General features: G+C 40.7%; 1 protein-coding gene across 13 annotated transcripts in view; it reads left to right on the top strand.

The window, feature by feature from the left end:
• The window catches only part of Nrxn3 (neurexin 3), a 1,546,128-nt gene that overhangs the window by 1,020,611 nt on the left and 500,284 nt on the right, over window positions 1-25,233 (top strand). For 3 of the 13 annotated variants that reach the window (XM_047541193.1, XM_047541192.1, XM_047541194.1), the window contains exon 1: window positions 7,028-8,169. The exons of the other annotated variants lie outside the window; for them this stretch is intronic. In XM_047541193.1, coding sequence (XP_047397149.1) covers window positions 7,926-8,169 — 244 coding nt within the window. In that variant the 5' untranslated portion in view covers window positions 7,028-7,925. Of the gene's footprint in view, window positions 1-7,027; window positions 8,170-25,233 lie in introns of those variants that run through there. 13 annotated transcript variants of the gene reach the window in all.

Here is a 25,233-nt window from a genome sequence, read left to right on the forward strand (position 1 = left end):
ATGAGGAACTAATTAAGCCCTGTCTTTGAGTGTAAGAAAAAAAGTCCACTTCTGTATTAAAATAATTTCCCTTGGAATTCAAAGGAACCTGTGCCGGGGTCCAACCCTAGTAGGGATCATAGTGGTCACAGGTGATGGAGTAGGCATCGGCAAGGTAGAGAACAAAGCAACACAAACTCAAGGAATGGATGCTAAGTTCTAAGTTTTATTTTTCCCAGCCAGCTTTTTATACATTAAAAGATAGGCAGTTAAAGGAAACTATCAACAATGCGAAGAAAGAGCCTACAGAGTGGGAGAAAATGTTTGCCAATCATACTTCAGATAAAGCACTAATCTCCAGAATCTATAAAGAACTCAAAAAACTCTACACCAAGAATGCAAATAATCCAATCGACAAATGGGCTAAGGAAATGAACAGACACTTCACAGAAGAAGATCTACAAGCAATCAACAAACATATGGAAAAATGTTCAACATCTCTAGTAATAAGAGAAATGCAAATCAAAACCACCCTAAGATTCCATCTCATCCCAATTAGAATGGCGATTATCAAGAATACAAGCAACAACAGGTGTTGGCGAGGATGTGGGGAGAAAGGTACACTCATACATTGCTGGTGGGGCTGCAAATTAGTGCAGCCACTCTGGAAAGCAGTGTGGATACTCCTTAGAAAACTTGGAATGGAACCACCATTTGACCCAGCTATCCCACTCCTTGGCCTATACCCAAAGGACTTAAAATCAGCATATTACAGAGATACAGCCACATCAATGTTCATAGCTGCTCAGTTCACAATAGCCAGATTGTGGTACCAACCTAGATGTCCTTCAATTGATGAATGGATAAAGAAAATGTGGTATATATATACAATGGAATATTACTCAGTCATAAAGAATGATAAAATTATGGCATTTGCAGGCAAATGGATGAAACTGGAGAATATCATGCTAAGTGAGATAAGCCAATCTCAAAAAACCAAAGGACAAATGATATCGCTAATAAGTAGATGATGACACATAATGGGGGGTGGGAGAGGTTAGTGTTAGGGTTAGAGTTAGGGTTAGGGAGGGGGGCAAGAATGGAGGAAGGAAGGACTGTATAGAGGGAAAGGAGGGGTGGGAGGGGTGGGGGGGAAGGGGAAAAATAACAGAATGAATCAAACAACATTACCTTATGTAAATTTATGATTACACAAATGGTATGCCTTTATGCCATGTACAAACAGAGAAACAACATGTATCCCATTTGTTTACAATAATAAAAAAAAATAAAGTATATAAGGAAAATAAAAAAAAAAGGTAGGCAGTTACACATGTTTTTTCAGAACAGGAAAAAGTCACAAGGAGAAAAACAAAATTATTTTGTATGATCATTACTAGACTAGACAATGAAATATTCTAATTATTCTAGTAATTGTTTACTTATGATAACCTATAACTAAACAATAAGACATATTAATATTTAACTGATCATAAAGATTAAAGCAAGTTCAGTAGGGTTGAATAAACATTAGTCGTATGACTACTGCTATAGTTAATAAATGCTAGACATTTTAAGCTAACAAATATATGATATCATCTTAACTGTGTGAAATTAATATTGAGGAATATTTTATTTCTTCTGTTTCTGTTATTCCTTCCTGATGGGGTTGGAATTATTTGCCTACATGCTCCAGGTCATCTGAGAGTAGTCAACAGGGATGGGCAGCTAGAATCTATTTTTATATTTTTTCATAATATTCTTGGTTACTCAAAGTTTCATTACAAATGACTAAATCTGAAATCACTGTTCCATTAGAAGTCTGTTTTTTATGTTTTAACCCTGGTTCTGTTAAGACCCCTGTTTTCAGGGAAAACACATAAAATATTTATAGTAAACCTACACATATTAAGCAAGCAAGGAAGGAAAGCCCACAACCCAAATTCCCAATGAGATGAGACTTTGCAAACATCTTTATTACTCAGCGGAATCCTTGTCAAGCACTGAGGGGAATTGCAGGTGGCGTAACAAACCTGGCTAAGGAACATATCACATTTTTCTTGTCCTTGAAGAAATGTGTAAAAATTCTAATGCAGTAAATATCCCAACCCCACTGATCAAACTCAAAAGATCTGGAAAATCTCCTGCAGAGATTTTTCTGAACATTCAAACTGCTGATATTCCTATTTCAGCCACAAGGAGGACAAGGGAATAACTATCGATGTTTATAAGAAGGATAAGTTAAGGAAACAGAAGCAATATATGCATTCTCTAAACTACAAAGTAATACAACGATGTCATTGTCCCTTTCTTAAACAAATCAAATATGTGTAGGAATGATGTTTAGAAGAATAAAGCTTCTATTTTATACCCCCAATGGAAATATAATCAAAATCTGCTTTTTTGCAGAAAGGCTTTCTTAAATAAATGAGGAGAAGGATGAATTATGTGGCTATAAATAAAAATACTGACATCTAATAAAGCAAAGTTCGACTGTTTTATGGTGTCACTGAAACTCATGGATATATTTATAGTCATGTTAACAGTCACCTGTATTTTTTCAGGACTTTTATTTCATTTCACATTATGAGAGTTTAGTTGTGTGGGTTTTTTTTGTCCTTCTCCCCCCTAAATTGCTTTTTGGAGCCCTGCATAGAGAGAGAGAGTAAGGATTTCTAGATTTCTACTCTTTAATTTGAGAAAGAGAGGGTCCTCACCTAATGACTTAGGTGAACAGACTATCCCAGTCTTTCTGTCCTTCCTGGGTCTGTGCAGTCATATTAGATGTGTCTGCAATGATGAACTTGACAGGTATCTCCTGCTGACAGCAAAGTGGCAAGTCAGTGCCTGTCCAAGTGAGAAGAGCCATGTGCAGAGATAGAGTGTATTGTGAGAGATGACGGACAGGGCGTCTTTGCATTAGGTTCCTGATGCCTGACATATTTAAATGCAGCACGAGGCTTATTTTAGAAGCCAAAAGATTCCTTAGGCTACTTTATAGCTGAGGCAGAGAACAAAACAAGGCAAAGAAGCAGAGGGTCAAGATTCTTATACTTTACCTTGGGATAGTCTCCCCAGGGGGAAAAAATAGGGAGATTAAAAGAGGCATAAAAAGAAGTCTCTGATGCCAAATTCTGAAGTCTCAAGTAACAGAGAAACCCAATTTTTAACCTAGTTGATCCAGTTATGTGGATTTTTACAATCTGCATTCCATTCAGAAATTTAAGGTTTCAAAGACTCTGGTTTGGATTTCATAGGGGTTTGTTCAAGTGGGGCAAAGCCTACTTGTTCCTGTGAAATTATTTATGCTTTTCAACTAAATCTGTGCAAAGCATAACGTTTCTAAATCTGCTTCTCTTCTATTTTAAAAGTGGACTCTCATCTTTATCCTGTAGTTGTGCACTTGATCCCCAAGTGCTGTCACTGAGGGACACACTAGAGAAGAGAACTCAGGAGGAGTGAGGGCAGTTGCTGATGGGTGAGGACAATCCTTCCTCTAACATTCTAGCTGTAGGCAGTGTTTAGGAGGTATCACTGGAGATAAAAATCTCAAACAAATATATTTAAAATGTCAGTGGAATGTAAAGTCTAATAGACCTGAGGAGAATGGGAGTTAGAAATGAAATCTAAATAGGAATGTGTTGACTGGAGTGAGGGACAGGGGGCATATGAAACTATTAATAAGACATATGGGGGAATGACATGCAGTTTATCAGGATGATTATGGGTTAGTTTTTTGGAGTGGAAAAAAGTAAAATAAACCAGTTTTGTATTTGTCCTCTGATTGGTCTCAATCGTCAGCTGTGTCTACACATGGAATCTGACTTACTGGAATTCACACCTACTTCTTTTGACTTTTGGTGGAAAGTAAGTAAATAAATTATAAGTACGACAAGTAAAATGAATAGTTCCAACTGTGACACACCGGCAGCATTTGCAGATTTTGTGCTGCATTAAGGATTTATTTTCACTTTATTATTTAGCAGAGAATTAATTGGAAGGGCCATCTAAGCTTCCCATGCTTCCTTGGGATGAAGTCAAAACAGAATCTCCAATGCTCAGTCCAATTTAGGAAAGAAAAAAATGCATTAAGTAGGTATATGTTCTACATATCAAGTTTGGAGAGTTTTTCTCTGGGGATTAATGTCACTAAAGGCAGATAAATGGGTCCATGAAACAGTATAAGAACATGTCATTATAAGGTTGGCAATTGGTTAACTGGATTCATTCATTCAGCAAAATGTATACTGAGTTCCTACTACATGCTACCCATTGTCCCACACACAGAGGATATAGGGGATAGTGAGACAAAGATGCAGCCATCGGGAGCTTACCGTCTTTTTTTGTTTAATTCATACATAAATACACAAAACAGTAGGTTTCATTGTGGCATATTTGTACATGCATATAACACAATTCGATCAATCCCAATCCACAGTACCTCCTCATCCCCCTCCTTTATCTCCTGGTCTTCCTTGTATTTGCAAGAAATCCTTTGTTTCCTTTTTTTTTTTTTTGTTTTGTTTTTTTTCTCTAGCTTCCACATATGAGAGAAAATGTATGTTGCTTGCCTCTCTGAGTCCGGCTTATTTCACTTAACAGGATACTTACCTTCTGTTTAAAGGAGATAGACCCTGAATAAATACACAGGTAAAACAATTTCAGAATGTCCAGATGCCATGAAGGAAACAAAACAGAGTAAAGGGGAGGAATGCCCTTCTGGACTGGCAGTGGGTAATTGTAAGTGAGGGCCAGAGAAGACCTCTGAGCAAGTGGCATTTGAAAATGGACTAAACATAGGAAAATAATGGGGGAATACTTCCAGATGAGATGGACCGGTAATGCCATAAAGGCCTTGAGTTGGAAAAAACCTAGGTACATCCAAACAGCAGAAAAAAGGTCTGGGTGACTAGAGGGTAGTCTGGTGGGAGCTGGAGCTGGAGAGTTAGGCAGAAGTCTGCCATCTAGATTTCTTTAAGGCCATGATATAGAATCAGAGTAAGTTCCAAGTGCAGTGGGAACCCTTCTGGGGAACTAAATCAAAAAAAAAGCTGAGTTGAATGGGAACTATTATGTGCCTTAGTGGAGGAAGTTTAAGGTATTGTTTTTTTTTTTTTTTTTTTTTTTAATTACTGTACCAATAACAACACAAGACCCTAAACACATACTTAACATTCTTGGGCTCCCAGTTTATTAGCTTTGTTCCTAATAAACAAAGAATACTGATAATATTTGTCAGGAGCTATGCCAGAGGTTATATATATATTTTTTTTTCATGTAAAATCTCCAATCACTCCTTCCTCAGGAGGGACGAATTATCCACACTTTGCAGAGGAGTAAACTGAGGTTTGAATGTCCTCATACCACCCCCACCCTTGCTGTGATGTTCCTGATTACACGTTGCTGGTTTAAGACATTGAATATATAAGTCTCCACCCACAGACATGAGAGACCTTGCCAGAGGGCCACCTCCATGGAAGGCTGTGCATCCTGAATCACCCTAGAGCTCAGAGCCAGGCAGGTAGGATGACAGTGCAGCATTTACCATGGGCATCATGGAGTGTTAGGAGAACACCAACTTCAGAACCAGCAGGCCAAGGCAGTACCACAAATTTAGAAATGAACTTGATATTTGACTTTGAGGACAAATCATCAATAGATTTGGTATCTTGATATATTGGAGAGACATAAAGCTACTTCCTTATCATCTCTGTGGGGTGTCCCAAGGGTGCATAAGACTGCCTTAATCTCTGTTCTTGGTGGCGGGGGGGGGGGGGGGGGGGGGGGGGGGGGGGGTGTTTGAAATGAGAGCAGGAATTACATAACAGGTGTTGTAAGTATATAATTGGTGCTATAAGCATCTTTTTTAAAGATGCCACCTAAATATACTGGATTTGATGTATCTAGCAAGTATTCCTTCAGCATCCATCCCTACCTCCCCCCAGACTTAATGGACTTTGAATGAAGATAAGTGCTTAGGTGGAAATCAAAGCCAGCAAGAACCAAGTAGAAAAGCACCGGGCCAGGGATGCTCCTTCAGTTCGCTTCTCTTGCTCAGCACGCCTAGTGGAGAGGTGAAAACCTCCTGGTCCAGAATATCCTTGCTCCATCCTGGACTCACAGATGGCCAGGGCAGGCGCTGCCACTGGGGCTCTGCAGGTTCAGCCTCAATGCAAACACCATGCTCTATTTGGTGCCCAGTGCCCGTAGATAATTCACCCCCCTGGGGCAGTACCTCCGTGACAGATCCTGGACAGACCAGCCATCCCTCTTCCCATCCGCAGACCTAGGACCCTCGCCCCTCCTTAAGTGCTTTGACCAGCACTACCAGCTCCAGCACCAACCCCTGAGTCTTGAATTCCAAGTTTCATGACCATCTGGGGTGAAAGTCTCCTTCTACGATCAAAGGGCCGCCAGTCTCCGACCCCTTCACTCCGGGGTCTCTGGGCTACCCCATCAACTTCACTTTCGAGAACCAGGACACAGATCGGATTCCCTCTTTTCACCCCGTGGGTGGGGCTTTGAGTATCTTGGTCCTGAGAGACACACGCCTGAAAATTGTCTGCCCCAGCCGGCCACCAGGCGGGGAGGAGCGTGCAAGCGGCCCAATAGCCTGCAGCAGCTCGGCGCTCCTGCTGACTTAAGGGGGTTATTTTTACTTCCGTTTGGTGCCACTTCTGCCTTAGCCGCCGCCTGTATTTTTCTTTTTTAAAATTGTGAAAGGTGCCTTAACCGCGCGAGTTTGGTTGCATGCGCCTGGCAAAGGGGCAGAGGAAGGGTGATAAAGAAGGTGCAGTGTCAGTCCTGTGGGTCTCACACCCGCGCAGGAGCACGCACACACACACTACCCGGCGGGAGCAAAGTGAGAAGAGGGCGTGCGGTGTGCGCTGGAGGCTAGCAGGCGTGTACGAGCGTGTACTTGAATGGGGAGGGCCGGGATTCCGGGTCGCTCGGGCCCCTCCCTCCTCCGAGCCAGCCAGTCCCTCGGCAGAGCGCTCGGGCTGCACTGATTTGCTCTCAGGAGTGCGCTATTTGCATATGACTTGCCCATTTGTGAATTTGGCTCCCCAACTCCTCGCTTCACTTCACCTGTGCCTCCCTGTTCCGCGCACTTTGCAGTCTCCCGCCCGCCTCTGGGCCACCTCTGACGCCTGCAGGGCACCTCCTCTCTGGCTTCCCCTGATTGCGCCCACCCACCTCCCTCCGCCTCGTGCCACATTGGTTTGGGTGGCTGCTCCACGCTCTTCTTTCCCTCCGGTCCTTCTTGTTCTCTTCCTCTGGCTGCCGCTGCTGCTGTCTTCTTTTCATCCAGTTGGGAACCCAGGAAGCAGGCGGTTGCTCCGTGGCGCTCCTCCAGAAAGCGCAGGGTTAACAGCCTCCGCGCCCTTCCGCCTCGACTCTCAGGAACACGAGAACTCTTCCACCTGCAGCCCCCTTTTGCCTGGCAGTTCTGCATTGCATCTCATGGAAGTCGAAAGAGGAAAAAAAAAATGTTCAAACTCCTTGGATGTTGGGATAAACTAGCTTGAACCTACTTGGGTCTCCTGCTGCTTCCTCCTCTTTCTTCGTTTCCACCTTTCCTGTGTGGCTTCTCGGAGTGTGCAGTTAAGTCATCAGACCCAAGGTGCCTAGAGATCAGGAGGAAGCCTCGTCGGTCCTCCCCTGACATGTGTGGCATGCAGGGGCTTCCTAGGAGGTTTGCTCTACCTGGGTGGACTCTGGCGTCCTAAATTTCAGCTCCAGGAAGGGGGCTTTGTCTTTTATCTTTTTTTTTTTTTTTAAACTGATTCATCATCAGTTTTCTTGAAAGCTCTTATTGTTTCCCTTTTCCCCAAATTGGGCAACTCTTCCTCTCAGTATGATGGGCCCCTGGGCATCATGAACTTCATTATTCGTCACTGGCTGGAATTTAAACTGCCCATCTGTAGTGGTCCAGTGCGTTGACCATGCACCTGAGAATCCACGCGAGACGGAGCCCTCCCCGCCGGCCAGCCTGGACGCTTGGAATCTGGTCACTCTTCTGGGGATGTATCGTCAGCTCTGTGTGGAGTTCCTCTAATGTAGCTTCCTCCTCCTCCTCTTCCTCGCCGGGGTCTCACTCTCAGCACGAGCACCATTTCCATGGCAGCAAGCATCACTCAGTGCCTATTTCTATCTATCGCTCCCCTGTTTCCCTTCGAGGAGGGCACGGTGGGTCTCTCTGCTCTTTATCCTTTTAATGGGGCATAGCAATTCCTTAACCCACTCGTCTTTCAGTAGTGTCAAGGGTGGGAAAAGCATACAAAATTGAATTTAGAATGATAAATAGCATCGCATGTGCATGAGGGAAGAAAATTTCCACTTTCTCTTAAAGGCTGGCATTGCTCACTCTTCTCTGAAGGGTCTCCTCTCCTTAGCTCCCTCCAGCATAACTGCACAAACACCCACCTCTCCTTTGCAACCCTCACCCCGCTTGATGACACACAACTTAGACAAGTTCCTGTGCTACACGTTGAGAAATCATTCATTCACCTTGCTTTCACCCTTCCTTTCTCTGGTCTCGTTTGAGAGCTAGTTGTGGAGAAATAGCAGATAGCAGGCATCATTCAGTCTTCAGTCTGAAGTTGATTGAACTGCCGTGAAGTTGTCTGTGTGGTAAAGGTCAGGGGAAAGTAGCTGAGTATAGGAAGGCAGAAAATGTAATTAATAACCAGAGGCCATTATTGTTCAATTTGGCAGCTTCATGTTTGCCCATGTCAGTTGAAAAAGCAGGGATCTCTAAAACTGAGCATCTAATATTGCTAGCTACCAGAAAGGAAGCAACATGTATAAGGCTGTCCATTTATATTTCACCCAAGTGTAAATGATAGTAACTTTGATTCCACCATTTATGCAAATGGTCTTTCAATTAAAGGCAGAATGAATGGGCTCCTCCACACAACACAGGTATGCCCTGTTTTGCTCTGAACCAACTGTCCTGCATAGCTATGAAAGGAAGAGGTCTGTGGTTCTTAAAAATATATTCAGCTCTGAGCAGGTTGCTTCTAAAAGGGTGATGTCTGCGGTTGAGGTAGGAGCTTGCTGTAGTAAACTGTTCTAAAGAAAGGTGCTAGCTTCATTTGTTTACTATGCACTACATTCTGATGATGAGGGGAATAGGAAACACAGAGAGAGACTACAGGGGCAGTCTCCAGAGAGCATGAGTAGGACCATACTAGGGGTCCCTGCCTTGCTTGTATAATGAAAACCTGTAGTTTGCAAACCCTGTTCCAAAGTTGATTCTTTGCCTCCGAGCTGTGGGCTGCTGCTCTGTGCTATCTGTAGTATGAAGTGGAAGCACCCTGAGAAAAATGCCAATGCATACTCTGGCTCTTTCTTTAAATTTTATTTGATGCATTGGTCAGGCAGCTCAGAGCTTGTAAGGTTGGTAGAATGGGTTAATGGGGAAGAGGGACTACTCAAAGGCTTGATACTGATCTGGTGACTATTATCTGTGACTCCTACCGGGTCTGGTGTAGACTCTCTCTCTCAAAAAAATAAATAAATAAATAAATAAAAATAGAATAGAATAAATAATGTAGGAAAGGAACAGGTCCACGAAAAAAGCAATTTCATCGAAATGGAAACTTAGGTCTCCAAAGGGAAACAGTTTGGGGGAAGGGTTAGGAAAGAAAAAGAGGGAGATGGGGAAGCCAGACAGGCTATTACTAATAGCCATAATTAAACACGGAAACGCTTAGCGATAATTAGCTAAATTTTGCTAATTAGTGTAAATGATCAGCAGGGAGATGAAGATTATGCATTAGTTAGAGGTTATAGGCTGGCAGGGTCTTGCTGGGTTTTGTTCAGCATGTACACAGTTAAAGGCAGCTACTAGTAAGTGATGGAATTTGCAGAACAGTACTTCCCTGGGATTCCTAGGTCAGTCTCTCTCCATGCCTCCCCCCACCTCTCCTAAAGGGGTTGAGCACTTACATGATTTCTTTAAGGATTGGTTGCTCAGCATCCTCTAAATCTTTTTTGACTGTGTTTTATTCTACTTTCTCATTAACCTGCAACTGATGAGATTCAGTGTGAAGGAAAAGGAGAACAAACTAAGCAAATGGGCATATACCCCAGAAGGGGCCCTCAGATCCACCAGAGCTGCAGAATGCAGTGAACTCCAGAGTCTGGCATGGCTAAGATAAGAAAGCTCATGAATTCAACTCTTCAGTGTCCTCTTTCAGTAAGTCCTACCCCATTGATTTGGGGCTTGGAGAGTGAATGTATCTATATTAAGTAGTCTCCGTGCATATTTAATTAATGTTTTTGAGTTTGAAATCAAGACCAGCAGCAATTAACAAGATGCCCCAACCTCTGGCTGCCTTCCCGCATCCCAGCTGTGACCTTTTGCATCTCTAACTAAAAAGACCCGAGGCCCCACAGAGCTTTGCTAATGCACCTTTCAGTCTTTCTTGGAGTGCACTTGCTCTCCCTTAGTCCAAGACAAAGGCCTAGTTAATAGCAATTGTTTTGGAAAATCTTTTGGTGGAGGTGGTAGGAGGCACAGCTCCAGGAGACTGAGGGTCCTTTCTGTTGCTTTACCAGGAACTTCACTCAAAGGCAATGCTTTCTATTGTCTGCCCTTCATTCTGGTATAAAACTAAAACTAGAGTCTGGAATCCAAGAACCTTCTTTGGACTGGAGAGTTTTTTAAACTACTGTTTCTCCTGTTGCTCATTTCCGGAGAAGCCAAAAATCCTCAGAGCTGCTGTTGATCACCATCATTCCCCTTCCTAGCCATCCCATTCTATAATGAGATTCACCAGGCTAAAACAGACGGAAGAAACAAAACCTCCTAACAGCTGCATTTCACCCCTTCTGTAACCCACACTTGGTGCTGATCTTTAGAAAATTGATTGTTATGAATTTGCCCAAAGTCTGTCCCAGGATGGCCTAGAGGAAGCTGAATTCCTTGGTGAGTTGGAAATTAAAAAAGATCACACCTGCCTAGTGTATGCCCAACAATCTTGGGTTAGGATTGTGTTTCAGGATAGAATAAACCTTCCCAACAGAAATCTAGTACCCATTTCCTCATTGTGCATTCCCTTCTCTTAGGTCCCCTAGCCCTTCATGCTGTCTTTGACTGTCACTCAGTTAACACTGATTGAGCACTTCCTATCTGCAAAGGATCTAGAACCAAATATGATATTGGGTATTCAGTTAGGAATCATTTTAGAAGCATGTGGGTTATTATGAGACACAAGTGCTTCTATATTTTAAAAAAGTACAAAGGGAGGGGGAATCCACATACCAAGTCAAATTAATTAATATAACTGTAAAATAAAAAAATGTTCTTTGTAAAATGCAATTTATTTTCTCCTGGTATTCAAAATATTCAGAGTATTTTTGATCCTTGGTTTTAATTCTATATACTTTGTTTCCATACTTTCCACACTTCCATGTTTATCAAAGTGATAAGTAGTTGAGTGGAAGAAAACACATAAATAGTAAAATTTGTTCTCCAGCCTTCACTTTGTTAAAGGAATTTTATTTTCTTCTTATTATTTTTTTTCCCCTTCTCTCTCACCTTTTGGAACTCCAGTATTCATTTGCCTGAAAAATAATTTAATATTTATCATTTTAAAAGGAGGCTTCTCTGAGGATTCTAGGTTTTGTATGTACCTTCTATTTTTATCTTCCACAAAGTAGCATACTTTCCTGACTACTTCAGACATTTGGTGGAACTAAGTGAGGATATAGAACTGTTGGAAAACTTACTTTGAAAGGGAACATGTGGTCTAAATTTGGAGGAAGTCCTTTTGCTCAGAAACCAGAGTGTGTGCATGTCTGGGGATGGGGTGGGGCAGAAGAAGTCCCCTCACACCATCTTAGCAGAAGTGGTGGTGGTTGTCCTGCATGTGCACAGGAGTCAGGAATCCTTGGAAGAAATTCTGTGTTTCATTCCTTATCACAAAGACCCTCCTCAGAGTGTTCTCAGCTGGGTTGCTTGTTCTGTTCTGATCTCTTGAGCACTTTCTTCTTTCAGCCAGCTGCTTTCTAGCCACTTTCTCTCTGCTTTCTTTCTGGGGATTTGGTACACTGAATAATTCAGAGTGTTGGTTGACAGATAAAATGATAAGATTTATATGTCTTTGGCCTTGGTGATGAATTAATTAAATTGGTTTCTCCTTCTCTCTCTGTCCTTTGTCTGCATTGTTTTTCTTCTCTAAAATTTGCTGGCAAGTGGTGGGTCTGGAGATAATCTTGTTCTGGAAAGGCTTTTATGGGAAGATTATAATATCCTAGTGTAATTTCTTTAGGATTCCTAGCATGTGCTTGGGTAGGGTAGAGGTGAGGGCTTCCATAGCACAGGGAGGGAGGAGATGAGATAGAACAATTTCCTTTAAGGTGGGGAATAAAACCCTTCACCAAACTGGCTAATGGAGAGAATTGCCTAGTAAGAACTTTATTCCTTTAATATCAGTTTTAAATCTGGAACAGGTTAATATATTTCATTTTATATGCAAATTGGTTTATCAGATCTGGGAGAGTTTGCTTCTTGAGGACCTTGGGTGACCTGGGAGGGAGGCAAGTCTTGGAAGATGAACTTTGGACTTATACTTCTCTCCTAGTATTATTTTTCTAGCACTGCAGTTACAAAATACCACACATTGGTTGGTTTAAATAGGAGAGATTTATTTAGTCATGGGTCTGAAGGCTGGAAGTCCAAGATCAAGATATCAGCAAGTTTGGTTTCTTCTGAGACCTGTCTCCTTGGTTCATAGATGGTCATTTCTCACTGGGTCTTCATGTTATCTTTCCTCTGTGTTTTTACATCCCTGGTGTCCTTGTGTATCTGGATTTTCTCTTCTTAGATGGACATACATGCAATTGGATTAGGACCCATCTAAGGGTTTATTTTTCTTTTAATAATCTCCTTAAAAGTCCTGTTTCCAAATATAGTCACATATTGAGGCACCAGAGTTTAGGACTTCAACATGTGAATTTTGAGGATATACTATCCTAACCCTCCCCTTGATCCAGGGACTCATTGCTTGTGACAAAAGTAAATCTGTACCATTCAGTGAATATCTGCCAAATCTCCAGAATGGCAAAATGAAACCTCAGTGACTATGGAAGCATTTTTTGAAATTGTAAAATGGTGCCTCAATAAGAAAAATCTCATTTACCTATATCTAGGTAAACAGCAACAGTAGGTTTGGTTAAAAATTGTGTTTATTTCATCTCAGTTCATGTGCTGTGATGGAGTCCTGACTCAAGGTGCATGTAGGTGAATCCTGCCTATACAGGCAGGAGCTCTGCAGACAGTCTCCGGTCCCTAACCCAGGGCTTTCTTACCTAGATCTGACACCCCTCTCAGTCAGCCCTCCTAGCCCTCCCACTGATTTCCTTTAGGACTTGCAGTTGCAGGTTCTTTTCCTTTCCTGAGTCACACACCACCAACTTTTTTCTCTTTTCATTCTCAACTAAAGAAAAACAGATTAAGTACAAATGACTACATTTTTGGGCAGGTTAAAAAAAAATATATGTCCTTTAAAAAAGTGTCAGTTTTATTATTTTTCTCTTGGATTTTTAGAAGTTCATCTTAAAATATATAGAAGTTCATCTTAAAATATATACATCTTATAGAAATTCATCTTAAAATATCAACAGGAGGCAGCAGCTTGTCTCCTTCATGATAGAATCATAATGCTTAGGTGAGATGATTGAGAAAACATTGTAAATAATGGAGCTCTGGTTATTATAAATCCCAAGTAAGTTCTTTAACTCTTTGGGGAAAGAATGAATGTTTTTGTTTGTTTCTATGTTCAGTTACTTCTAAATAAATAGTTATGAGAATTTGTGCTAATGAGAATAAAAGATGAATGATAATGGAGTTCTAATGGATAGGGTAGCATTAGAGGGGTGGGACCAATCAACCACAGGATTTACAACTGGAGGAAGTAGCCTTAATCTTTGTGATTTGTGAACCTGGGCAAGTCACTTGACTTAAGACTCAACTTCATCTTTAAACTGGGAATAGCGATAATAATACCATACATATACACAGAATTGTATGGAAGCTTAAACCAGTTGTGCTTTGCCCCTTGTGAATCACTGTGTACAGGTTAAATATGTTATGAGAAATATTTTAATGACAATGCTGCCCTCTTTGAACACCTCGTGTAATGTTCCTGGATGGTAGATTGGGGTTAAAAAGATGTGTATCAATTGGTCCTCACATTTCTCTATCTGTGGATAGATAGTAGTCTTCCTGGGGCTGCTGCATTCACCTACTACTTCTTTGGGAAAATGTCGATGAGAAAACTTTAATGAATATTTTCTTGTTCATGCACTAGAAGAAGATAGCCTGTGACAGTCAGCTTACGACTTAAGATAAGTGTCTCCTTAGCTAGAAACCCATGCCAGGCAAATTTTAACCAGGGAGCACAGATTATAACAAACCACTTAGAATCTCAGAGATCTTATGAAATAAACATGGAGAGGTTTCCAAGAAATATTCTGAGACCCTTTAGAAATTCAGAATTAGATCCCATTGGTAGTAAATGAGTTGTATACAATTCAAACATTTCTATGCTCAGTGTCCACCAGAAACTAGAATTTTTAATCTGGTTTATACTAGGAAGAATCAAGTCATTTTTAGGACAACAATCTTTAGCTCTAGAAATGGAGAACTACTTTTAAGGTCATTTTTTATAGTTTTACTTTCTAGGACTCGAAAATTATAGAGGAGATAGGAACCACATAATTATGTGCTACCTGCAGAACTGATTTTGTGGAACTTGAATTTAAACCCAGATTTCTTATGGAGACAATAGAATGCAGATTTTACTAGATTTTACTCTGTTTTTTTCTTTCTGATCAACTCTGTGGCTTTGGATGTGACATTATATCTTTTTATTGTGTTACTCTTTTAACTTTTTGACATTCAATGATATCTTGATCATTTTTTCTATCCTTTTTCTTTACCTGTAGTTTCCTGTTGGGATGGAGTGTGTGTGTGTGTGTGTGTGTGTGTGTGTGTGCGCACGTGTGCATGCATGCGCCTGTCTGCCTTATTCCAACAGTGGGGGAAACTTCCTTTTTCATTGCTTTCTCATTTGCACAATGAGAGTGCTGAGAGAAACGGTCTCTCCAGACCTTTCTTGGAACTAGGATTTCATGATTCTGTGATCCACGTGTCTTTAAAGACACCACTGTTCATCTTAAACCTGTCTGAGTTCCACAGGTTTGCCAATGCTTTATAGGTCTATTTTCTTGACTATCGTAGTAACTTTACCAAAGCCACAAGCCAGGTTTTCTCTTTTTCCCTCAGAGAGAAGCAGCATAATGTACAGGAGTGGCACACTGCGATGCTATAAAGCCCACAATCCAACCTTACCTCAGCGTCATGCTGAGATGGGAAGAATGCTGCTTTAGTTTAAACACATCTGATTAATAGGAGAAAGGAGTTGTGTGTTATGTTTAAAATGCTCTGCTGTGTTTAGTAATCTCAGGACATGAGGCAGAGCAGCCATGGAGTTTATAAACAGCCAGCTGTTTCTTTCTACTTGGGTTAGGGTTTTGAGGGAGGCTTGCTTGGATCCTGCACCAACACATAATGCACACCTGCTGTGTGCCAGACACTCTTGCGGACGTTTACATATATGATTTCATTTAATCCTCACATGCTCTGAAATTGATGAGGCTACTGCTATTTAACAAATCCAAACACTGAAACCCAGAGAGGTTAAATGGCTTGACGGAAGTAATATGGTGTTAAAAGCCAGGATTCAAACCCGATGCTGACCACTAAGCTCCTGGTCTTTCTCCTGTGCCACCTGGAGCATCAGCTCAAGCAAATGACAGAAAATAAACACACCAAACTCTTTTCTTAGGAATAGGGTACACAGGTTACTGACATGTTCTGATAATGCCTTTGACATACTTTTCCAAAGAATCCATAAGAGAATCCATTCATATTGTAATGCAGTGAGGTAGGAGGTACCACATGATTGACTCTCTGATGCCAGGAGATGAGGGATGTGAGCTCTCAAAAGAGGTAAAGCGCTGGTAAAGTACAGATCCCTGCCCAGCACACTAACAGTGTTGTAGAACTTTGGGGATAAATTTAAGAGATGTCAGTTTGCCACATGGGCCAAGTGAACACCTGGCCAAGGGCATCCAGTTCATGTTAGACTCAGTGAGGAGTCTGGACCATGGGATGCCGAATCCAGAGCTTTTATTTTTCTCCCCAACTTTCATTCTTTCAAGGCTTTCTCAAATGACAGCCTGGTCCCCCATCTCTCTTTCTGTATAGCAGTCTCCTCCTAACCAGGGGAAGTCCTGCAGATTTGGATTCAGTCAGCATTGAATTTTTGTGGCCTTAAGCTTAAAATAATTCATCATGAGCTTCCTCTAATAGGTGCCTGGCATGTGCTAAGGGATAGGATTTCTTGGAATGTGCCAAAGGCTTCCTCTGTATAGGAGATCCCAGTGTGAGAAAGTGCTCAGATTCAGAGTCCTGTGCACTAAGTCACTTCCTATGCTGATCAGGTCTTACCCAACAGAGAATAAGAAAGAAAGAATCTTTTTTCTTTTTTTTTAATATTCTTTTCTTTCTTCTTTTTAGATATACATGACACTAGAGTATATTCTGACATACTATAGCTAGAATGTAACTCATTCTAATTAGGATCCCATTTGTGGTTGTACATGATGTGGCCTTTTGCTGGTGGTGTATTCATACATGAACATAGAAAAGCTATGTCCAATTCATTCCACTGTCTTTCCTAATCCCATCTCCCCTCCCTTCCTTTCATTCCCCTTTGTCTAATCCAATAAACTCCTATTCTCCCCCACCCTTAATGTGGGAAATAACCTTTTTATGCAAGTGCTACTGCTCTGCATCTGGAAGCCATGACCCAGTTATTATTTAAGGACTTGTCCCTGGCGCCAATCCTGATCCCTTGCTCGTCAGCTGTTGAGCACCTATACACATAAAGCACCTAGAAAACAGCAAGCCACAATTTCTGAGACACTGTCCTCATCCTCCTCCTTTTACTGTTTTGAAATACACCTCTCACCCCCTGCATTCAAGCTAACGTGTGTACTCCTGAGTGACTTTCCCCCATACTATGAATTTCAACTATTTCCAAGGCTGTCTTTCAGAATTTGAATATAATTACACGCTTTGGGTGCAAATTGTGGTTTTTGCTACATAAGAAACTAATGGAAATGATCTGCCTGTTCCTGTTGCTTACAGATTATATGCTTTGGAACTGGGGATATATATTTAGGCTGCTTTTCTGTGTGGCACATTAAAATGAAAACCAACTCGGGGTGAGCCACCATGGTTGCTAGGCAGTAAAGCAGGTTGACAGAGCACAATATCAAACCGAACCAGCGTTGGTGCTTTACTTAACACCTGTTTGCTTTGTACCTTTGTCATTTGGTGGTGTCATAGAAGGGGACAGGGGGAGGAGACAGGAAGGTCTGGTTGTCAGTAGAAACTTAAACAAGGAGTAAGAAATGGACCCAAACACCCATGTGAAAGGAGCATTTTCAAAAATCTGAGATTGCTGTGCAGAGAGCTGTTCTTATGAAGAACAAGCAATACTTGAAGCAGGGTACAGGTGCAGGGGGCATCTCAAGAGATGTGGTCTTGGGTGGGAACTTATCTTCAGAGTAGGAGCCATAGCCAACAAGAGGAGCAAACTGGTGTCCCCAGGCTGGAGCTGGCCTTAGTAGCTCCAGATAAAAGGAGCTGGCTAAAAATGTTCAGCCTGCTTCCATAGTTCATTTAATTTCTAGCCTGAAATTCCAGACTTATCGTGTGCAAGTGGTAATAGGCAGCAAAGGGCTTTGGGGCTTCTTTATAATTGATAACTAATAGAATAACTCCAATTGCTTTGAAACTCTAGTTTTAATAAAAGCCCCAAGGCCTTGGAAAGCAATTAGATCTCAGATAAAACAAAGCCTTCTCAGATTCTTGAGGACAAGTTTAGTAGCACTCTGATCATTTTAAAAGTTAGAAAAACAAAAAGATTAAAGGGTTAAATCTCATTTATTGGGAGAATTTGACTTCCTGAACAATTGGGTGGATGGAGGATCTTAGAGATTAGATAGCCAGAATTTCATTGTATACCTTTTTCCCATGAGTCAAATATCATACATCCTTTTTCATGAAACAATATCTCTGCATGATTGCAGGGCATCTTCGGATGTTCCCTTATATATTAATTCAAACATCTTAGATAAAATAAATCCAAGAAAGGATACTCTGCTTTCATAAGAATGACAATATTTACTTTACTCACTAGACTATTAAAATATTAATAGTGGTATATTGAAATATACCACTTTTTCTTTTAATTTTTTCAGTGTACCTGAGAGTTTTCTAAAGGGTTTAGTTCACTGAACTCTCCTATGGGTTAGGTGCAGTTGTTGTCCCACTTTAAGGATGCCAACATTGAGACATGGAAGATTTGAGTCATTTGCCTAAGGTTGTGTGGATAAAACATGGCAGAACTAGTTTGAACATCCAAACAATTTGAATCCAGATCAATGTTCTTAGTATTTACATTCTCAAAGTAGATTTCTCAAGTGGAATACTGTACCATTTTTGCAAAAACCTTGTTTATGTTCTACCTAGAGCAGAAACAGATTGTAAGGACTATGGTATCTTTTGCACTTAGCAACTAACAGTACAATTCTACTTTGTGTCAAGCATTGAATCAAATACTTTAGTTTTCCTGTTTTAATCTTTGCTTGCCACCCTCCAAGGTAGATATTATGGTTACTGTGAATTTACAAGAAAAAAAAAATGGAGCCTCAGAAAGTAATTCCCTTGTTGAAGTCTCTATGGACGACCAGATCCTCCTGACTGCTCCCTTTCCCTCCTTCTATGACACCATCAAATGACAAAGGTACAAAGCAAATAGGTGTTAAGTAAAACACCAAGACTGGTTGCAAGTTTCACTTTCTAGCAGTTGGTCCATTGCTTGTCTTGAACTTTGCTAAACACACATCTGTGCAAATGTAGACCTGTTCCCAAATACTGAGAACAATGGATTAGAATACTTTCCTATATTCACAAGTCCTATTGTATTCTGGGAAAGACTTTCCAAAATAGCCTTTGCTAACACATGCTTGTTCCAAGTCAGCTGGCAAAGAATGGTGGCATATTCGATCAAGGATCGAAGCATGAGAGTCCTTGCATTGACGAGAGAGCCCATTGGTGACTCACTCCTCATTTTTGATCTACTGTAAGAAGTACTTTTTCTCAGGAAACTTAGTTTCTAACAGTCGTTATAGGCTTTCACCTCAACTCATAATTTTAGACAAACTACCAAATCTTCCTGGTTGTAGTTCTTTCACTTGCAAACTAAGGGAATTCATAATCTCTAAGTGGCCTTCCAGCTTTGTCTTTGTGAATTTGATATTAATCTTTCTAGCAGGGCTCAGAGGTAAAAATCCTGATGCTTTCTCAAATACCATTGGTTCTTATGAAATCACCTTGAATCTACTTTTATTCTTGACTCTCTCTCTCTCTCTCTACACACACACACACACACACACACACACACACACACATAAATATATGCAGTTCATTAATTGTGATGGTAAAGCTAATGACTTTACTATTTCTACATTGGCAATAGTTTTGCAATTTGGGCCAACAGGTGTGCCTACATGCACATGTGGGTGAATGTATGAGCTGGAAAAGAACAATTGGCATAAAGGCCTTGACAGCATCCCAATTAGCTCCTGGCCTGGGATGAAAAGATCAGACATGAGGATTAAGCCTGATGTAGTGATGCTTCAGTAAGTTTTTCTTCCTGCTTTGATGTCACTGTTCAGTTCAGTTTTGTCACAGACTCATGTACCATGTCAATATTCATCTCAGTAGGGACAGATTTTATGTAAAATAGGAACATAAACCTAGAGCTGGCCCACCCCAGTCAATTCCTCTCTTTGTGATGGTTCATGTCTCTTATTTTTTTCCAGCCAGGGGTCACTCTACAAATAGGTATTGCAAGTGCCATCCTCTGCCAGCCCTTAAATAACTATTTGACTTTTTGCCATAAAGAACTTTCTCAGACAGGCCTGAGAGTACACCTCTTTATTTCTGGGCAAAAGGTGACTCCATCATGGTAATCCAGTAAAAGATTCACAAACTCATCACCACATTCCTCAGGTCCTGAGCAATGCTGCTAAGAATGTTCCAGTGAAGGACACCCATTAGACCAAAAGCTGCTTTGCCTCTGTGGCCTTACCAAGTGCCAAATGTGGATGAGGTCTTTAGAGACCTTTTCCAATCAAATTATTTTCATGTGAAGAAACCAACAAACCAGGAGTTTGTGAATTGTTCCCAAATCACCCCTTTCAAACTAGTGGCAAATTAAGGTTTGCACACATTTTCAGATTTTCTGTCTAGTCCTCTCTCTATCACACCACATTGTTTGTGTTCTACCTCTCCATGTCCCCAAGCTTGCTGGGGTCTGGGAGACGGGGACGTTCTCCAGCACAATCTGAGGGACAAATCAGCACAAGAGGAGCAGAAAGCAGCTCTCTGAGAGCAGTGTGGAAGCCAAGATTCCAACCCACACTTCACTTCCCCTTATTGCCACCCCTGAGTGCAGTGCCACTCCATGCCAGGCATGTCCCTCCCTTAGAGGGTCCCGCTTTTCTCTCTGCCCCGACAGCCTAGGAGGGAAATTCAGTGTGCTACAGTTCAATCAAACTGTTTGATGAGAGCTTTCGAGCCTAATTACATGGAAGGTTTCTTCCAGTGAAAGGAAAGAGGAAAGAGAAAGGGAGAAATTAAATTGAAGTGTAAATCAGTCAAGGGCTTAGATCCCGCGCTTTCTTTCTTTTTAATCAAGAGTAAAATGAGAGGAGAGTTTTAAGGATCATCACAAGACACCATTAACTACCCAAGGAGCTCTTGACTGAAGATGGTTTGTCATGAAAAGGAAAATGTACAATTTCTCCAAAAAAGGAAGTATCTGAAGGTTGTGCAGCAATTTAAGAGGATGGCACTCAGTTGTAAGGTGGCTGGTTGTCCTGTGACTATTTCATCTCATTCTGCTAGAGGGCTAGGACAGTTTCTTGCATCCTTTATGATATTCTCAATATATGCTATAAATCAGTGATTTGGTAAATATGCATGTGCAGCTGGAGTAATTATATTGTTATGTAGGAAAGTACTTTCCATTCATTCAGTATAAGACATTGCACCTGAAATCAATATTCAAAAATTCGACTGGTTTTCTTTTGTGGTTAATGTAGATTAGGTAGATTCCTTTAAGATTACTGCTATTTGTAGAATATTTTACAGGACTACAGATAAAATGTATAATCTTTCTGGATCCTCTACACCCTGACCCTGTAACATTAGAAGAACAAGTGAGATGATTATTCATCCTACCTTTTTTAAGCTGATGTAATCAAAAGCAAAGATGACTTGAACAAATCATTCAAGTATTAAGTGACAGAGCAGAACTGATACACAACTTATGTCCACTGGATCACCTTGTATGACCTAGTAACCTAGTACCTTGTGTAGAATTTCTTGGCTTTTCAGTAGTAGAGAATAGTGTTTGCAGAGAAAATGCACTGAACCTCACACCTAGGTATTGGATCCTTTTAATGAGCAGTGCAAGACTCTGGACTGTGTTCTTTAGTGGAAAGTGGAATGTGGACTCTGCCCTCAAAGACTTCCATTGTAGTTACAAATTGCTTAAAGTAATGCTTAGATCTACCCACTCTGTCTCCTCAGCATCTGCAACTGCAGCACCTAGGCAGTTGCAACAACCCCCCTTAAAGGACATTCCTAAATCTCTGTTTGCCCTCCTACCCATGCTCCACCCACCTGATCTTGGTTTATCCTCATGTGCTCCCCTTGGTCCACAAGAGGAAGTTCAATCAGTTTATGGTACTTCTCTGTACCCAGAACAAAAGCTAACTCCTTTACCTGCATGGACTGGTCTCTTCTATCTCTGTCTTCATCTCCTAACTTGACCTTTGTATGCAACTTTTTCTTTTATTCCAGGAACATGTCCATATTTTCCCCACTGTCTTGCCTTTATTTGATCTGTTCCTTTTGTCTTATTGTTTTCCCATCCATATTGCCACATACTTACATTCTTATTCTAACATCCGACTCAACTTTGAAGTCATTTCCTCAGGAGCCTTTCTTAATGACCTAGTCTAAAAAGCACTCTTTGAAATCTTTCTCCAGTGTTTTCTTTTCACTGTAACTTGGAAATCTCCATGATGTTCCTTGTGAGTGTGTTACTTCTATTGACCTGTTAGACTGAGAGCTCTGAGAGCAAAGACTTCTTCTCTCTTGTTCATGATTATTTCTCCAGTACCTAAAAATGTGACTAGCAAAGAGTGGATTTCAGCAAACATATGCTGAATGAAGAGATGGATGAAAAATTGACATATATGCCCCTCATCTGACTCCCATCCAGCATGTTAACACCAATACTCACTAGACTCTTTCAAACTCTATGACTTCGAATATACCATGCCCTTGATTGAACACTTCTATTAGATCAACTTCTACTAATTGCTCACATTCCAACTTACTCCATCGTATTTGGTTTACAAAATTTTCTTTACCTCACATCTGCAGAGTGAGATTTTTTAGCCTTCTGTATTTTTCCTCCATAATGATTTTCTCATTGACTAACTAAAATCATTAAACATATACTAAGATTGATACCCTTGCTAGGCACTGTCCTAGGTTGCCAAGTACTTTAATATGAGTAAGATTTGGGTCCTGCCTACAAGAGGTACATGCCTTGATGGAAGAGTTCTCTCTTTTTTTTTTTTTATGAAACACACCATATTGTGTTGGGATCATTTACTGATGGTGAGAGTTTTTTCCTCACTAGCCTCTGACTTTCTTAAGGTTAAGGAATGAGTTGTTTGTTCCTCTATTTTTGAATGGCTGAAATAGTTCTGCTTAAGATGTACTTGATGATAGTCAGTGGAAGAATCTATTGAATGAATTGAAGATGTAAGAACAGAAAATATTTTAATCAACATTATGGTATGACAAACATAAGTAGGAACTTCTATGGGACTTTAGAAGGGGAAAATGCCAAAGCCAATTAGGTCATTAAAAAGTGCTTTGTGGAAGAGATAAATTTTATATCTTTTTTTTGTAAAATGATTTCCACAGGTATGCAGAAGGTAGGGTGGAATATATTTAGGAAAAAGAAATCAGAGTGTTCATGGATAGTGACTCAGTCTGCTGAACCATGGGCATATAGGGGAATATGGTGAGAGGGTCTGGCAAGGGAGTTGGGTTTCTTTGATGGAGGATATTGAACAAGCATCATGAGAACAATAGCACCTTTGGCATCTGCCTGTCTAGGAATCAGTACTACTTCACTACATGAAATGCTCCTTTCAATCATCCTGCAATTATTTCACAATTATAAGCATTTACAAGACAGGAAAAGGACCAAGTCTGAGAAGGTGACTTGTTAAGTCTCACAGGAGGGTGCTGTAATTTTGTAAAATCTAAACCAGGTTTTGTAACTACCCTGCTTAATAAAAACAAAACAAAAGCAAATAAACCAAACCCAAATTTCTTTCTCCATAGATTTCCACTGTCCTTCTAATAATGACAAAGATTTCCTGCTGCAGAAGCCTTTGCCCATTACATTTAAGCAGCCTCCTGGTTTTAAGCTCCCACTGGTTGACACCTACCACACCTAACGTATCCTGTTTATCACTGCTCCAGGAAACTTCCCTTCAACTTCCTTTAGAAATTCAGATCCCCAGAATACAGGTTCTCCTAACCTTTGATAACTCTCCCTCAGTGCACATTTTAGAGTTGCTACTTTATATTTGGTTTTGAGACTGCCTATCATCTATTTTCTAAGTAGATCCCCTAAAAACCAGACTGAACAAATAAATAAAAGACACCCAGTTTAATTTGATATTGAGATCAACCTCGTACTTGTGTTCAGTACAAATAATGTCCCATGCAATATTTGTTATGTACTTGCATTTCATAATATTTTCCTTTTATCCAAAGCTCAAATTTAACTGGACATCCTGTGCCTTGTTTGGCAACCCATGTAAGGGACCACATCTGTTTGTGGTTGTGCCCAATAGCTGGGCTGCAGCAAATAGGTCATCTTTCAATGTTTGATAAATAAGTAAAATCAATTTAAAAACTGTCCTGGCAGTTCTCTGTAGGCTGAATTTGGATGAGAAGACTGAATTTGAATGGACTTTCAAAACTATCAAAGGAAAAGGTAATAAAGACAGGTTATGATATTAAGACTGAAAAGATGGAGGTATATAAGAGCAACATTTCCAAGGGGATATCAGTACTTCTGGAGGTGAGACTATAGCAAACCAGTACAGTGAAAAGTCAGCAAAGGGACCATTTCAAATGACTAGTGACCAGGATCTTAAATAATGACAAAGAAAAAGTAACATAGTCCCTCTCACTTATATAGAGCTTCACAACTTTGAAAGTTCTACATAGTTACATCATGCCCCTCTGTAGGAAAGGCTTGTTCTGAAAAGATGGCCATTTAATTATCACTTCTCTTTGTAAATTCAATTACATTTCCCAGTCAATGTAGTTTCTCAGTTCAGAGATGTTTGTCTTCATTTCTGTGAATTTTTAATGGGTTCCTTTTATTTAAGGCCCACATATTTCTGCTGTACCCAGTACTTCTGAAGCACCAGGTAATTTTGCATTATGCATAGCAAACCTCAGATGTATTTGTATTAGCAGGTTGATTTTATATCCTTCAGATTTTCTAAAAATGGGCTATAACTGGCCTATAATGAGATGACCAGCCGGAGGCTAATTTCTGTGGTATTTCTTCTTGATGCCAGAACAGGTGAAGACAGACAAGTCACAAGCACCCACTTCAGATAATAAAGATGTAATTCCAGTCCATTCAAGTTTGTGTTGAAAGCAAATCTTTTCATTCCTTATTTTTCAATTAGTGCAGAGCTTGGCTCCATGGCCTGTAGCTACAGGAGGCTTAACCAGATGTGTGAACAGAGATGCGGGTGCAGTGGTTGATATTTCCTCAGCTGCTCTCACAGAGGTCTGGAGAATTCTTCCTTAGCACTTACTTGCCTGTGAACAGCTATCTGAAAGATCACATGTAAGGAGAGTATGATTATCTGAGTGAGGTGATGGAAAGGCAGCAGATACTGGCAGATCCAAGGTGGGACTTTTAACTGTGTACACCTGAGCATGGCTGAACACTGTGTTCTCAGCAGATGACAGGAGGCCAGAGG

The sequence above is a fragment of the Sciurus carolinensis genome, chromosome 2, assembly GCF_902686445.1.
Source record: "Sciurus carolinensis chromosome 2, mSciCar1.2, whole genome shotgun sequence".
In the NCBI taxonomy this organism is placed as follows: domain Eukaryota; kingdom Metazoa; phylum Chordata; class Mammalia; order Rodentia; family Sciuridae; genus Sciurus; species Sciurus carolinensis.